Source organism: Primulina eburnea, chromosome 8 (assembly GCF_022965805.1).
Source record: "Primulina eburnea isolate SZY01 chromosome 8, ASM2296580v1, whole genome shotgun sequence".
Classification (NCBI taxonomy): domain Eukaryota; kingdom Viridiplantae; phylum Streptophyta; class Magnoliopsida; order Lamiales; family Gesneriaceae; genus Primulina; species Primulina eburnea.
In genome coordinates this window covers 37,728,508-37,744,732 of record NC_133108.1, presented here as the reverse complement: position 1 = coordinate 37,744,732, position 16,225 = coordinate 37,728,508, and the positions used below count along the sequence as shown (strand labels likewise).

Below are 16,225 nucleotides of genomic sequence, written 5' to 3'. Positions count from 1 at the left end.
GTGCATTTAGACTTTATAATAAAGGAAAAGTAGAAACATGGGTCTATTTATGACCATATATATAAATATATACGTACGAATAATATCATTTCGTATATCACTTGTTAAAACAAAAAGATAATTATCAAATACTATAAATTTTGAAAAAATAAATGTAAAAATCCCGTTAAGTAACGTGGTTTATAAGGATAAATATAATATATGTACATATACTAGAAATAATGCATGTGCATATATTGAATAATTAGATTTCGAAATAAATGGTTAACTATTCAATAAAATAATAATATTATAATTTTTGACAATTCTTGTTAATTACGCATATATAACTAATTTGGAAAAAAAAAACATATTTGTTTAATTTTTAAAAATGATTAGGATTACTCAAATTTTTCTTGCATCTTTTTATCATATCGTTTTCTTTTGTTATTTGTCATATTTTCTTAATAATACATATATTTTATTATAATATTCAATTATTACAATTTTTTGGCAATCAATGATTTGAAAATCTTTTTATTACAATGTTGTCTTATTCTCTTTCATGTAAACTGAATGTTATTATTTTCATAGACATCTTTAATTTATTAGACGATTGTACTTGATAACATATAAATCACACATTATTGTAACAATATATAATTACATAAAAAATGTTGACACTTATAAAAAAATATTGATTGAATGCTGTCATTTATTTGCAATTTATGATAATAATATTTTTGATAATAAATCATTTTTTTACTGACTCTTTATGACACGTATTTGAATATTTCATATTAACACATAAGTATAATGAGCACAATTAAATTACTGATGTTATATTGATATTATCTCCATAAAAATAATATCTTTAATTTTCTTAATTGTTTAAATATCTTTACGGGATAATTTGTGAATCTTTATCTTGAAAAAAAATCATTGTATTTATAAAGTTTGATTGACAAATATAACTTTATAGTATACATTTAATTTGGAAATTAAATTTATTGTATGAAAACAATACTTCTTCTTCCAATTCTATTTTTTTGTACGACCCAAAAGAATTAATATTTTTTTATCTTTTATCTTCTACCTCTCACTGTAAAAATTTATGAAAACAAAATAAAAATATTTTTAAAATAAAAATATTCATGTCTAGAAAAAAATTTTTATTTATTGTTTTTCTTGTCAATATATTTTGTTAAATGTGAACATTTACTCTACTTCATTGTCTTAATTGTCATATATTTTTTCTATAATTTGTGTACATTAAAGATGAATAAGTTCATTTTATAGTTTTTTATTACCTGGACTTAGGTTGATATATTAATATGTGATATACGTAGATATAAGAATTTTAAAATTCAATTTATTCACCATGATTGTTCATAACAATGATCAACCTAAAATAATGAAAATTTGGACTCATAATTATTTTATATATGGTACAAAAATAATATATGGAAATTTTTTTGACCTTTTAGTTGTAAAATACAGTGATAAATACATGTAGGTGCACTATTTCATTGTTGCGATTATAACTTTCTCTATATACCTTATTTCTCACTCAAGGATCAAACTTTGTTTATTTCATATTTTGATGATAGAAAAATCTAATATTTCATTTAAATTTTTTTGTTAATAATATTTACATGATTTTTATTGTGTATTTCTCTAATTTAAAAATGATCAATTACAATTCAATCTACAACAATATTTGAAAACTGAAGAATGCTTTTAAATTTAAAAATTGAGTAACATGTTAGGGACCAATTCAAAACTAAAATTTGATGTAAATTGTTTCTAGTTTTACTATTGAATAATATAGGATCGAGCGTTTGTCATTTATCAAAAACTATAGCTGATGGTAATGATGCTAGTCAAATCTTTAAACCACACAACAGTTCAAGTGCCTACCCATCATGGACAATTATTGAATCTAACAATTTCTCTCCTAATAATTGCATCAACTGCAATCAATGAAAATCAAACACGCGACCTTGACTCTGATACCAATTGTAGGATCGAGTGTTTGCTGATTTACCAAAAGCTATAGATGATGGTAGCAGTGCAACTCAAATATTTTAAATAATACAACAGTTCAAGCGCAATATTTCAATTGCTCTACCCAAGATGATCAATTATTGTACCAAAAAAATAATTTTATGCAAATAAACTTTTACTTTATCATACAAATTTATAAGATATTTAAGTAGAGTATATACTTGATATTTCACATAAATAGTAGAGAAAAAAATCGTTTTTCATCATTTGATAATTTATATTTTAAATAAAAGAAAATTCAGAAAAAAATACTAAGCATATTGACAAAATCCAGAAGCCCAAAGTGAAAGTTGAATTAATACATTCATACTCATCATTAAATTATACTATTTATTTTTAATAGATTTAACACTTTTATCCATTAAGTTTTTTGATAGAATTGTTTATACAATTTAACGAAAAATCGAAGTACTCCCATTTCTGATTCTGAACAACAATCACATTATTATTACGTTAGACTGACAAACAAATTATTATTTTTATTATATCATCATAGTATTTATCTCAATAAACACATTTTAGAATGTAGGATGTTAATTTTACTGTTGACATTAGATGTACATATTATTAATTCTAAAAATCCTTAATTTTTTTTATTACTTTCAATACATTACTTATTCTATCTTCAAATATATTAATCTATTTATTGTTGTATACAAAGTATAATAATTATTTGTTTAATTGATCACATTTAAGAATAGGTGCTTAGAAAAAATTCTAAGATATCTTTAAAAAACAATAGATGATAGAATTAAATTTAAAATCAAGAGAAAAATTAAGAAAATATAGATTATTACAGTTCATGAATATAGTGATTGAGTCCTTATGAATATTTTTTTTTAAAAAAAATCGTGTCTTTATTTATAGTAACGATGTCTTATAATTTATAATATTAAATAAAACAAATTATCAAGATAAAAAACTAATCAGAAACACAATTACAATAAATTTCTTGATTGTATATTTAATGAAATTTTTTATATTTCATATATGTTTGATTTTTTTCATTTATAAGGTTGAAATTTTATATATTCTAATATAAAATTTTTTATGCATCTTAACATCAATAAAAATATAATATATACATATACATATAATATATATATATATATATATATATATATATTATATATATATATATATATATATATATATTATACCAGTATAAATATATGATTTCGAATTTTGAATTTTCATGTATGTCTTTATCTTAATTAAGTAATAATGATAAATACATGTCTCTTTTTTTATATATATATTAACTAATTATAAAATAAATTGAAGAAAAATGAAATACAACCTCTATTTTTTGGAATAAAAGTTACAAATAAATTGAAGAAAAATGAAATTAAAATTCTATTTATCTGAGCCATTTTATTTATAACTCTCATATGATCTCTTTATATATTCTCTTTGTTTTGAAAGAAATCCATATTATTTTTTATAATTAATTATATTAAAATTTATATTTCTATTTTAAAAGTTTAATACTACATACATTTTCTTTGGAACTCTAGATCGCTGGATCCATATTCTATAAATAGAGAAAAAGTTCAGTTTAGTAAAGTTCTACTACTCTTAAAAAGATTCAAGTATTCAAACTTTCAAGTACTTGAACTAAAACCATTCAGTTGAGCACACTTTACAAAGAATCATAGCCGATCATTAAAAATCATAAAGTGCTAGGATATTGCAATACTATAACTCTCTATATTTGATAACAGTTTGTATACTGTTATTCATTCAGTTAAGGTGTACTAGGAGTTTGTACTCGAGTTCTCCAAACATCAAAAACAAACTTGTGTACTACTTCTCACTTTCAGTTTACGATCCAGTTTACGTAGGCAGCCAGACCATTATTTGATTTGTTCTAGTCTGTCAATTTGGCTTCATTCCACATAAATTTGTGAGTCAACTGATATTGATAATCGAGAAAACACAATTTTATTGCCAACACGCCTAGATTAACATTAAAAAGGCAATTTGTGTCGAGTACTTATTCAATTCTCTTCTAAAAACTTCAACTGATCCTATCAAGTGGTATCAGAGCGAGACTTATTCTTGACTCTGAACATTTCTTTTCAGAATGGCTTCATTCAGCAAAATCCCGATGTTCTCCAAGAAAGATTTTGATGACTGAAAGAAAATAACGCATGCTTATTTAACTGGTCATGATGATGATATGTGGTTCGTTATCACAGATAGACCAATGAAGATTTTGAAAGCCAATACAACAATAGTCATCACTGAAGGTGCTCCTCAAATGTTAGGAAAAACAAGGGATGAATGAACGAATGATGAAGAAAAAAAATCATATCTTTATAATATGACTAAGGACATTATGTACAAAACTCTTTATAATAACAAATTTAACAAAATCAAAATGTATAAGGTTGCCAAAGAAATTTGAAAAAACTGATTCAGTTGTGCGACGGTAATGAATTGACCAAAGAAAACAAATTCTCTGTTGACATACAAAAGTTTGACAATATTAAGATGAATCATAGAGAATCAAATGTCTGAATTTGATGAAAGAGTCTGTACAATTGTGATTGAACTCAGTGCACTTGGAAGAGTCTACAACTACAGAGAAATGATATTAAAGGTAATGAGAGGACATCCAAAAGAATGAGATATCAAGACTATTACAATGCGTGAATCCAAAAATTTGAGCAAGATGGAATTCTATTACTTGTTTGCGGACTTGAAATCTTATGAATTCGAATTGCTAAACCAAAAAGGATGATAAGTCTACCTCTAAGTTGACTAAGGCTCTAATTCTTGTAAAACTGAAACCATTAGTTTCAAATGAAAATCAGCTGAACAATTGAGCAATGATGCCATGTCACTGTTAGTGAAAAAGTTCGGAAAGTTTCTACGGAATAATCAAGGTAATTTTCAAAGCTCCGACAAAATATCTTATCAAGATAGGGAGTCAACTGATGACTCTAATCCCTGTTTCAACTGTGACAAGACTGACCACTTCATAGCAAACTGTTTTAAACCAAGGAAGGATGACATGAGGTAATATAAGATGAGCAAGAGATCCTTTGATAGACGGAGATCCAAGAATGAGAAATTTTTTTAAGAAGAAGCATGACCAGAAGGTGCTGGTGGTCGAGGCAAGCAAATCAAAGTGGCCTGACTCAGAATCTGAATAATCTGAGTCAGAAGATCCAAGCAGTTCTAGTGAGGATGAGGAAGTGAAGTGCTTGATGACCAATAATGCTTAACTAGAATCCACCAGTGGAAAGCCTGTTGAAAATATGAGTAAGGACAAAAAGTTAAGTGTTGGTTACGTGTCTGAGAGTTCCATACTAAGCCAAACTTAAGAAAAGTAGTTTAGCTAGGCATAACTCGAAGTAATCAATACTTTAACAGCAAGTCTGTTCAGAAAATATATAGGCCGACAAATGAAGTTGAAAAGAGTAAACAACATATGGTTTCTACCGCAAACAGAACACACCGCGCACATGCATATGCACAACCTATTTGGAACACAACAAGTTGTCGGTTAGTTAAACTGATCCAAGTCTGGATTCCAAAAATACTAATCACATCTGGAACCAAGTAGGTATGGGTACCAAGAGTTATTCTTCATTTGTGATTGTAGGGCATATGAACTGAACTAATTAAGAAGTCGGTTTGGTACTTGAACAGTGGATGTTCGAGGCACGTGACTGGTGAAGCTAAAATGCTATCTAAACTGACTCAGTTTACTGGATATTAGATCACATTTGGAGATGCTTCTCAAGGTAGAATTGTGGGTAGGTAATCTAAACTTACCCATGGTAACATTATTATTAAAGACATATTACTTGTTGAAAATCTTAAATATAATTTGATTAGGATAAATTAGTTATGCGATCGTGGCTATTCAGTTGGGTTTAATAAGAATATCTATAATGTCAAAGATACTTCTAGATGTATTATAATGAAAGATGACATATGTGGTAACAAATACAAAATCAGTTGGACTGCTCAATCTAGTGAACCCGTGTACTTCATTGCTTCTAACTTATCAAAAAACTTGTTATAACACAAAAGGTTAAATCATTTAAATTTCAGAGTCATTGTAAATCTGAGCAAGAATTATTTGGTCACTAGTATGCCCAAAATTGAATTTTCCAAAGACAAAGTATGTTCAGCTTGTTAGTTTGAGAAGCAAGTTAGGTCATCTTTTAAAAACAAAAAGATTAACTCATCGACCTAAAGCTTATAACTGTTGCAAATGAACTTGTTTGGTCCTATCGAGTCATGAGCATACGATAAATGAAATACAATCTATTTATTATTGCTGATTTTTCAAGATTTACTTGGGTAATTCTCTTAAAATCAAAAATCAAACTATTGCTTAATTGATCAAAATTTTCAAAATACTTTTAAATAAAAAATCAAAAGGGATCGACAAAATAAAATCTGATAGATGAACTAAATTTGTCAATCAAACTTTGTCTAAATTTTTAGAAAAATCATGGAATCAAGCATTAGTTCTCAACATCTAGAATATCTCAGCAAAAAGCAGTAGCTGACAGAAAGATAATGACCCTTAAAGAGGCTACCAGTACAATGTTGGCCGATTCTGGAATTTCTCAGAGATTTTGGGCTAGATCAGTGAACCATGTATGTTATACTCAGAACAAAATCAATTATTAACAAGAAACATAGAAACACACTACATGAGATGTGGTATGGCAAGCAACCTGTGGTATCTTATTTCAAAAATTTTTTGTTTCGAATATTTTATCCACAACAATGTAAAAATCATCTGACTACATTTGATGAATTCAAATGAGAGTATATTTCTTGGATATTTTTCAGTTAGCAAAGCTTATCAAGTATTTAATAAAGAACTCTAAATGTTGAAGAATCAGTGCACATTGTTTTTGATGAAACAATGTCAACTGACAAGTCAATTGATCAGCTGAATTTATCAATTGATTTGAAGAAATAAATCTGGAGGATGAAGTGCGGATGAGATCTATATCAATTAATATGTATTATTAAACAAAAAAAAAATTATTATGATAATAGTAATTTATATTTATATTTATATATATGTACGGTCGGGTCCAGAGCAGATCCGGTTAAACTCGAGACTTACTCGGGACCCAATTAATCGAGTCTAAACTTGTCCCATCAGGTCTAGATTATTACGAGGCTTGGTTTTGAATTGGCTCATTGTCATTCTTATTAATCATATATCTAAATGTGGATATTTAATAATAAATATAGAGTCAACGGAAAAATAAGTAGATATCACATGTATCGATAAATGTTTATCTTTAAATACATTATTAGAATAGTGTCCCAAAGGTATCATTTCATTTATTAACGTGTATTTTGAATAATAATGTTTAAAGGCAAATCATAAAAAAAAAAGGGTAATGCTATGTGTACATAATGGGTTACATAGAGGCTTACATGTAATTATTAAATAATTATTAAATTACAATTAAACCCTCATCTTAAATTGATAGACTACACATTCCATTCATTATTTCTTCTCCTATCAATAATATTAAATTGTTTTTTTAATGCAAGTCCTGAGATTTATCATACAATTTTTTTTTAAAAAAAAATATTTTTTGATAAATATTATATTTTTCAATATTTAATAAATCATATAAAAAATTAATAGTAATGATTTTTAAAATGAAAAAAATTAATGATTGTAACTAAAATAATAAATTATTATATTGCCAAAATTAGAATTAGACAAACGAAACAATCTACAATCTCTTTTACGAATCTACATCAAAAACAAACGAAACAACAAATTGGAAGAAAAAAACTAACCTTAATTACAGTAATAAAGATGTAAAACAAAGAGAATAGATGGTCGTCTCGATAAGTATTAGAATATTTCTATGATCTCGATTTTTTCTTCGTCTTTACCGCATATGGATTTGGAAGCGAGGGTTGGGAGAGGAGAAGAAAGATACGGTCAATCGATTTGGAGTGAGGGCTGAGATAGGAGAAGAAATAATTAATAGAATAGGTAGTCTATCAATTTAGGGTGATGGTTTTATTTGTAATTTAATAATTAATTAATAATTACATGTAAGCCTCTATGTAACCCATTATGTACACATAGCATTTTCCAAAAAAAAATTATGCAACGGAAATTGTAACACTAATTTGAAAATATACATTAAGTCATATTGGATTTAGATCCTTTCATATGTTAAAAACACAACACCAAGTCATGTGTATTTCTTACACGAGATTATTTTGTGGACATTACTTTGTGTCAAATAAATTTAAAAAATTGCCCGATAACTTTTAATATGTATACATTTCATAGCAAATCCATATGTCCATTTCTTTTTTGGTAAAATGCATTTATCATACTATGAAATGTATGCACATTAAAAGACTGATGACATTTATAATACATAGGGACTTTAATCTTAATTTTAAAATCAAAATTAGTTTTTCACCTCTTTCCAAAAAAAACTATTTTCTTGCTTAAATATTTAATATGGTTGTACGACAATATTATATATACGTGGATCGATGACCTTTTGTCTTTCTTACTTTATATCTGATATCTGTGGTATTCTTCTTTTAGAAAGCAGGACTGTCAACTGTAAATCAAAATTTCTCTTTTCGCAGATATGAATCTTGATTCATGTAATTTGCTGTAATATATATTAATATTAAGTACGAGTTATAGCTATATTAATAGATGAAAATATTTCAAAATTAATTTTCGATCTTGATAATATAATGTAACGGGACAATTTCGAAAATCATATATTATTTTAGTATGAACTTTTTTTAATAATATTTTATTTTATATTTTATGTACCAAATAGTTTAAATCAATTATGATTTAAGATTACCACATTGACGATCAATGGGAGATGCTGTCGGCAGCAAGTATCTATAATATTTATACCGTCAAAAATTATAAAATTACCTTAATTTAATAAAAAATATTATAAAAATATGTTTAATTAAATTTGTGTATTCTCTTGTCACTATTATATCCACATTATAAATATTTTTAAACTATTAAATATTTTCTTTGATCTTTATCCAATCTTTTGAATTTTTAAATGATTTATCATTCTTAATATAAAAATTGTTATAAGAAAACATTAAATTAAAAAAAAATTAACTGAAAAATGTCTTTTTTCTAATTGTTTCATTTATGGAAATCGAGAACATTTATTTGCCCAAATTATCGACAGCCCTAGTCTCAAAAGTGAGTTGAGGACCCATTTGGAGTAATTAATTTTCACTGAAGGGTAAAGAACCTGGTTAAATATCCAGATCTTGAGGGGGAGATGAAAATGAGAAAATAAACAGACAGCAAAATATAATTCAAATGGAGCAATGAGCACTGCATCAAACACAGCTAGGTCTCACATACATGAGAAAGCAAACGATCGGAGGTACGAAATCATGCATCTTCTTAATCAGCTATTTCGACTCCAAAATCAAGGAAAACATAAAAAATATATTTCAACATCATAACAAGAGCTTGAGAACACTGTCGAGACGGATATCCATCGAATGAACGAAACATGACATGTGGTGCTAGAGTGTACAAAGATGTTATAATTTGATGTGTTTCCGCAGTGTGACGTGTTTTGAACATTTTGGAGACCTTTAACATCATATAATGTACAAAGGCAGAAAAAAGACGAACATCCCAGGTTTCAATCAACTGCATTCATTTTAAATATTTGCCACAAGAAGGGAACATGCAGATATGGACTATTATTCTTTATCTGCAATTATTGTGTGCTGATGTTTGTTAGTCATAAAGGTACACTACTACCTAAAAATTGATGTTGAATATCCCATGATCAAAGGAAAAACTAATTCTGCAGTTAGGCCAGAGGAGATGGTCCAGATGCAAAGTTTAATCATTGTATCATCAAAAAAGTTAAGAAATAGTGGTCTTACGACGTTACAATCCTTCTATTTCAGTGCAGACAGACTATCTAAAACCATTCCGCATGGAATCGAATTTACTCATTTGTACTATATGATTCATACCACGAGGAATAAAATATGAAACAACTTACAGCGTAAATATTTCAGCAATTATTCAACGGAAACCAGTTTTAGTTAAAGAAATATCTCACCTTCATTATCAAGGCCGATAGTTCTGAATCTGATTTGTGGATTAATGTCAAGATTGATCTCCTTTCTTATAATTAAAGCTAGCAAGCATTTTTTATACAATCTTAACAATTTCAACAGGAACATTGGTTTCCATTAACTGACAACCAAATTTTTTAGTTCTATCATTCTGGTTATGTGGAATGATGCTAATAGACAAGTAACAAGTAGATGCAGGTGAAACACAACATTATGAGATCATAAAATATAGACGAAGATGCAGGTGAAACACAACACTATGAGATCATAAACTAATGTGGGTGAAACACAACATTATGAGATCATAAACTATAGACGAGAATAAGTATATTCTTGCATAGATCAACCAAAAATGCAGGAGTCTGCCCGACCCACAAGCAGTCAGCTTCGCGATTTACACTTCACAATATTTATCCGCAAATATTACAGTAACAAAGATAAAGTAAACCATGGATGAAAGCGATCTCGAGGACATTTTACAAAACAATTTTTTCATCAACAATGAATTACGAACAATGAAAGCACGGCTTAAGAAAAGATCAGTTGTGCATCCAAACCACATATTAAACAACTGGAGACAGTATACTGACAGTCATACAAATTTTAGCAAACTCCAATAAAGATTTAATGACTTGGAGTCACATGGCAAACACCAAAAACTAAAATCACAGTCTTTAAGTTACTTATCAAATGGTAATTAATTGCAAAAAGCATATTCCCTACCAAAACTCTCTCCAATGGACTTTAAAATAAGCACTCTGCATAATATATGCATAAAACACCAATATTTTCAGGCCCTATACTACAAGAAGGTACTCGTAAACTAACATCTAAAGGAAGTCTCGAGACATACAACCACTCTATCCCGTTAGCATCCTAAGAGAAAAACAATTTACGGCCACATTCTGCATTTGGATGGATAAATAACTCACTAAATGAGTGAAATACACAAGCTGGAGACATAGCAAATAACTACAATGCAACAAAACTCTCTTTAACATAAGGCTTCTCAAGTCACTTTTGAAACAACATCTACTACTCCATTCATGAATGACCTAGTACCTACGTAAGCACGATTTTTTTTTCCCAATTATATACCAAATCATTGCACCCCATAATCATTTGCACCCTCTGATATCACGCAAGTTAAAAATTCAGCAAGCAGTACTTTAATCTTGACGCTTTCACAACATTTGCAATCAATAATACAGAAAAAGGGAGAGGTTCATTTATAAAGTCTTTCAGTCGAATACAAGCGCATAATAAGCAAGCTCAGGAAAACCACCATAAAACTAAGCAATCTCCCATCAGATGGGGTAGCAGTCCAACTGAAACAGAACGAAAGATGAACAAAATACAGGTAATCTTCACTTCACTCTACCTGTTTTCTAGCTTTACTTCCCTGTATTCATCATCAAAGTGATATTATCCCCTTTCAACAAAATCCTCCCAAGTTGCTTCCTGGTCTTCTTCTTGACACTCACCTCCTCCGCGTCATCCAAGACCAAGTTCATGTACTCGTCAAACCCAATAATGCGCCCCTCGATTCTCAGATCCTTCTGCTCGAAAAGCCATATCTGAATGCGAGCTTTGCTCTGAAGAAACCTGAAGATCAGGTTGATGGGTTGGGTCATAATTCGCTGGACTTTCGTGCTCGCCATGGTTGATGGTGCTCGTGAGCTCCGCCGCAGATGATATCGTGCGTCTCTTCCCTTCTCCGAATACAAGCGGCAGAAACCCTAGAAAGGAACACGATTACTGAGGTTTATCGGTTTTCTTGAATATGCTGAAATCGCGTTTTCGTCAAAAAAATAATAATATGCTAAAATCGGTTTGACAGCACGAGTTCAGAGTCCGGAGCTTTGAGTGGTACTTAGTTACACATGTCAAAATCCGCGGGCTAGCTCGCCACCCACGACAACCCGCCGTTAGGCGGGGCAGGCCAGCCCACCATTTTAGCGGGCTTTTAAATGGACAACCCAGCCCAACTCACTTTGAGCCATGAGTTATACGGGCCGACGCGCATGTTTTTTTAAGAAAAAAATGTTACACAGTATCACAGTAAACATAGAAGAAAAATATATTTCAATCAAATAGTTTAATAAAATACTTAAAAACATTGAAATAAAAAATTGAGAAAGCGTACAACATAATTCATAGAAGGTAAAATGCTTAAACTAAACATTAAGAAATTAAACAAATACTATAAAGTCAATTTTCATTAAATTTCATTCAATTTTGATCTTTTACATTAGCACAAAGATTCAAATTTTACCAGAGTGAGTGATGGAGGCGAGGCACAGGAGAAAAATAAAAAAAAAATAATACAAGAGAGTGATGGAGACGCATGAGACTTATTCCATTTTTTAAATAAAAGTTAAAAATACAAAATTTTACCCTAATTTGGCGGGCCAGCACACCCTGTTTAGGCTCGCAACCCAAACGGGCTCAACCCGTTTGGTCCGTCTCCAAACGGCCTACTATTTTATCAACTCTACCCGCTCAATTTTTATAACGAGGTGGGCCGGCCCGATGGATCTGATCCAATTTGACAAGTCTATTCTAGTTGTACTGGTGTACATGGTGTAAACTTACACAATTATAATTTAAAAAATTAAAAAGAAATCGTACTCACCAAACTGCAACATTGTGAGGATCATACCATCCGATCAAACTTTTTATTTTATTAGGATCATTCTTAATTAGTGTTCTAAATAGCGACCAAAAAGTGGCAATCGACGACCCTGCCTTTTCCTTAGGCGTTTAGAGGTGAGCCGAGGTTGACGGACGACTCAGATGGTTGAGCCATCAAAAGTCAACAAAATTTTAAAAGCTCTAATTATGAATACTTTATCCATTGTATCTTGGAAACATAATATCCAACACAATCACCCCCAAGTCCCACAAACCATGTCTGCCTTCTTCTTTTGATGGATCTATATTAATTATCTTGTTAATTGTATTTATGTATTTGTGCACTGTATCATATGAAATTTATTTATCATTTAATTTATGCATATATTGCATGATTTTATACATAATTATTTATTTTTATTTAAGCTAAAACCGCTATTATCAACCTAACAATTCGTTTTTTTGTCCCTTTTCTAGCAGTTTGTTTGTCTATCATTTTTAATATTATGTTGAAGCAAAAAATGTAAAATTCGAAGTAACAACTTAAAAAAATTGTATGATATTATGCTTTTTTATATAGTAAAAACATATTTCTATACAAATATTCATCTATCTCATACTCAACTCTCACAAAACAAAAGAGTAGGTCTCATGTGAGACCGTCTCACGGATTTCAATTTGTGAGACGGGTCAACCCCGCCCATATTCACAATAAAAAGTAATACACTTAGCATAAAAAGTAGTACTTTTTCATGGGTTATCCAAATAAAGATCCGTCTCACAAAATATGACCCGTGAGACCGTCTCACACAAGTTTTTGCCAACAAAAGATAATCAGGCTATAGAACGGATGCTATTACAATATATCAAAACAATGAATTACAGTTGAATGTTCCATTGCGTATGTTACATTGGATTAAATATTACTTTAAATTTACTGTGTGTTAAAAATTATTTCGATCTAAACTATGTATATTTTCAAGAAAAATTCGAGATAAATCTCCAAATGAAAACACAAGTTGTTATTTACTCCTTATACCATAAAATTTTATTTAAACTCAATAATCATGTCAAAAATATCTTTATTTGTTATACTGGACAGAAATGGTATCAAAGCCGAGTAAAATTATTTCAAAGATACAATATCATTATTATTGTATAATTAAATGTTTGAAGATGAGATTTTTTCAAAAATTATGAATCCGAACATATGTTCGAGATTAAATATTTACATGATTTATTTTAATACTTTGAAATATTTACAAGAGCTAACCAAGGTTAGACATTAGGGGCAAAGAGAAACACGTCAGAGTCCTAAGGTAAAATTATGATTCAAAATAATAAGTTCATAGAAATAGTACTGAATTCCTCTAATCTATGGAGATCTTAGAGAGATCCAAAAGAAGATACAAAATTATGGCAATCAGTTATACTATGTATCACATAAAATTGACGAATTCCTTGAAAAACAAAAAAAAAATTCTTAGAACATTAAAAGATATTCAAACAAGAATCCAAAATCTAGAACAACAATCAAATTATAGTAAAAAGACATCAAAAAATGCAGGTTACCACCATCTTTTGGTACTAAATTCTTATTACAACAAAGAGAAAAGCCCAAGGTAAAATCAAAGCCTTTAACCAGCAAAGAGAAAATGATCAATCAAATAAAAATTATCTTGGAAAATAAATTAAGCTCATAACAACTATAGAAAGAATTAGTATAGAAGATCTTCAAGATCTCACAGAATCTTTTGTGAATCTCAAGTTATCTGAAGATTAATACAACATGGGGCGAACCTTTTCATTGACTTGGTCATCTTCCCACAAACCACCAAGGAAAAATATGGGATCTCATAATACAAATATGAGAGAACCCCAAATAGATTTCCAAGTAGGTGGAGATGCACACTCAACGGGAACAAGACCAAGGAGAAATCAAATTCTTTTTCACCAAACACCTTATGGGAAGTGTGTTTTAGAACCGATACATCCTTATCGGATTATGCTTAACCTGATATAATGGATTTCAAAAATAGAGAAGATATCATAGATAACTGGACATCATTTATGAAAATTGCAGCAGGAACAGTTGATCTCAACAAACAAAGATTTATTAAACTTTTTGAAATGAGTATGATAATATCAGTTCAAATTGCTTGACTAGAGATGACTTCGGCAGAAACCAAAGAGTTGGTCCTAACCGAAAAATCTCTTAGTGAGATAGTTGGGAGAACGACTACCATATCTAAAACACAATTTATGGAGGTAGACTATTTTAACAGTCAAGACACAAAAAAAAGAAAAATAAATAAACTCAAACTCTATATAATCTTGAATTACATTATATTTGTTTAGTAGATGAATATATTATATTATTCACTAAATATATATGACATTCAGGAGTCGAAAAAATATCACAATGCAAATTTTATTGGCCAAAATGCCAAGTCCCCATAAAGAAATGTTCATTAGGGAATACATCCCTAGTAATTAAAGTACTTCGGCACGAAAGGCCTCTTTCGTCAAAGAAAAATTGACAGAATGGTATCATATGATAATATTACAAAATAATTACAAATGATTAAATGATATGAATAAGCATACTCCTTTATGTTGATCCTCCAACAATAATTGAAAGTAAACCACAAAGGCAGTAAATGAAGGACTTTAGAACCCACCTTATTCCATTAGAGGAAAAAGTGGAAGTAGTTCTTGGAAACCAAGAATAGTATGGTGTAGAAAAAAACCAAATATTACAAATTTGGGCAAAGACGTGGACCATCAAGAAGTAGAATGTTGTCTCAAGCATCAAACCCGTCTCAAAGCATGTGGCGCATACCAAAAAAGAAAACTTTCAGAAGAGCTAAAACCCGAGCTAATGAAAGTTTTAAAGATTGTAATTGCTGGACATATAGAACAAGAGGTCATATTTTGACCAATTGTCCAGAAAATGGAAAAAAAAAGAGGATAAAATGCTTTGAATCAACTCTGGATATTGAATAAGCGATTTATTACCAAGATCTAGTTCAAGTATACAAGTTTGAAAATATTCTTTCAGATGAGATATATATGAAGAAGAATAATATAGAGTCAAGAAGAATCTGATGGAACAAAATTTGAATCTGACTGAAAACACAGGAAACACAAGAAGACTTGTTTGGTTTCTTTAGGCAAACAACAATATCTCATGACATGGTCCAAAAGACCACGAGGGAAAAATCTAGCTTACAGAGATATTAAGGATTCTCTACCTGACATGTAGAAAAATTCTTAAGAAATCTTGACTTGAAGAACAGAAAGCATCATCTAATCTATAAAGCTTCCATAAAAAAATGAAAATTCAATGGAGCTTACGGGAAATTGGATGGAGATGCAATTAAATCCTTATGAAGAAATTAAGGAGGAATTGCAAAAACTCAAGATA

General features: G+C 29.4%; 1 protein-coding gene across 1 annotated transcript; it reads right to left on the bottom strand.

Moving 5' to 3' along the window:
* Positions 1-11,370: 11,370 nt before the first annotated feature.
* On the bottom strand, positions 11,371-11,949 carry LOC140839550 (uncharacterized). The gene has a single exon (XM_073206348.1). The coding sequence runs from the start codon at positions 11,823-11,825 to the stop codon at positions 11,559-11,561; it is 267 nt and encodes an 88-aa protein (XP_073062449.1). The 5' UTR covers positions 11,826-11,949; the 3' UTR covers positions 11,371-11,558.
* Positions 11,950-16,225: the final 4,276 nt, after the last annotated feature.

Coding starts and splice junctions, on each gene's coding strand:
- LOC140839550 (XM_073206348.1), bottom strand. CDS start 11,825: ATGGCGAGCACGAAAGTCCAGCGAATTATGACCCAACCCATCAACCTG.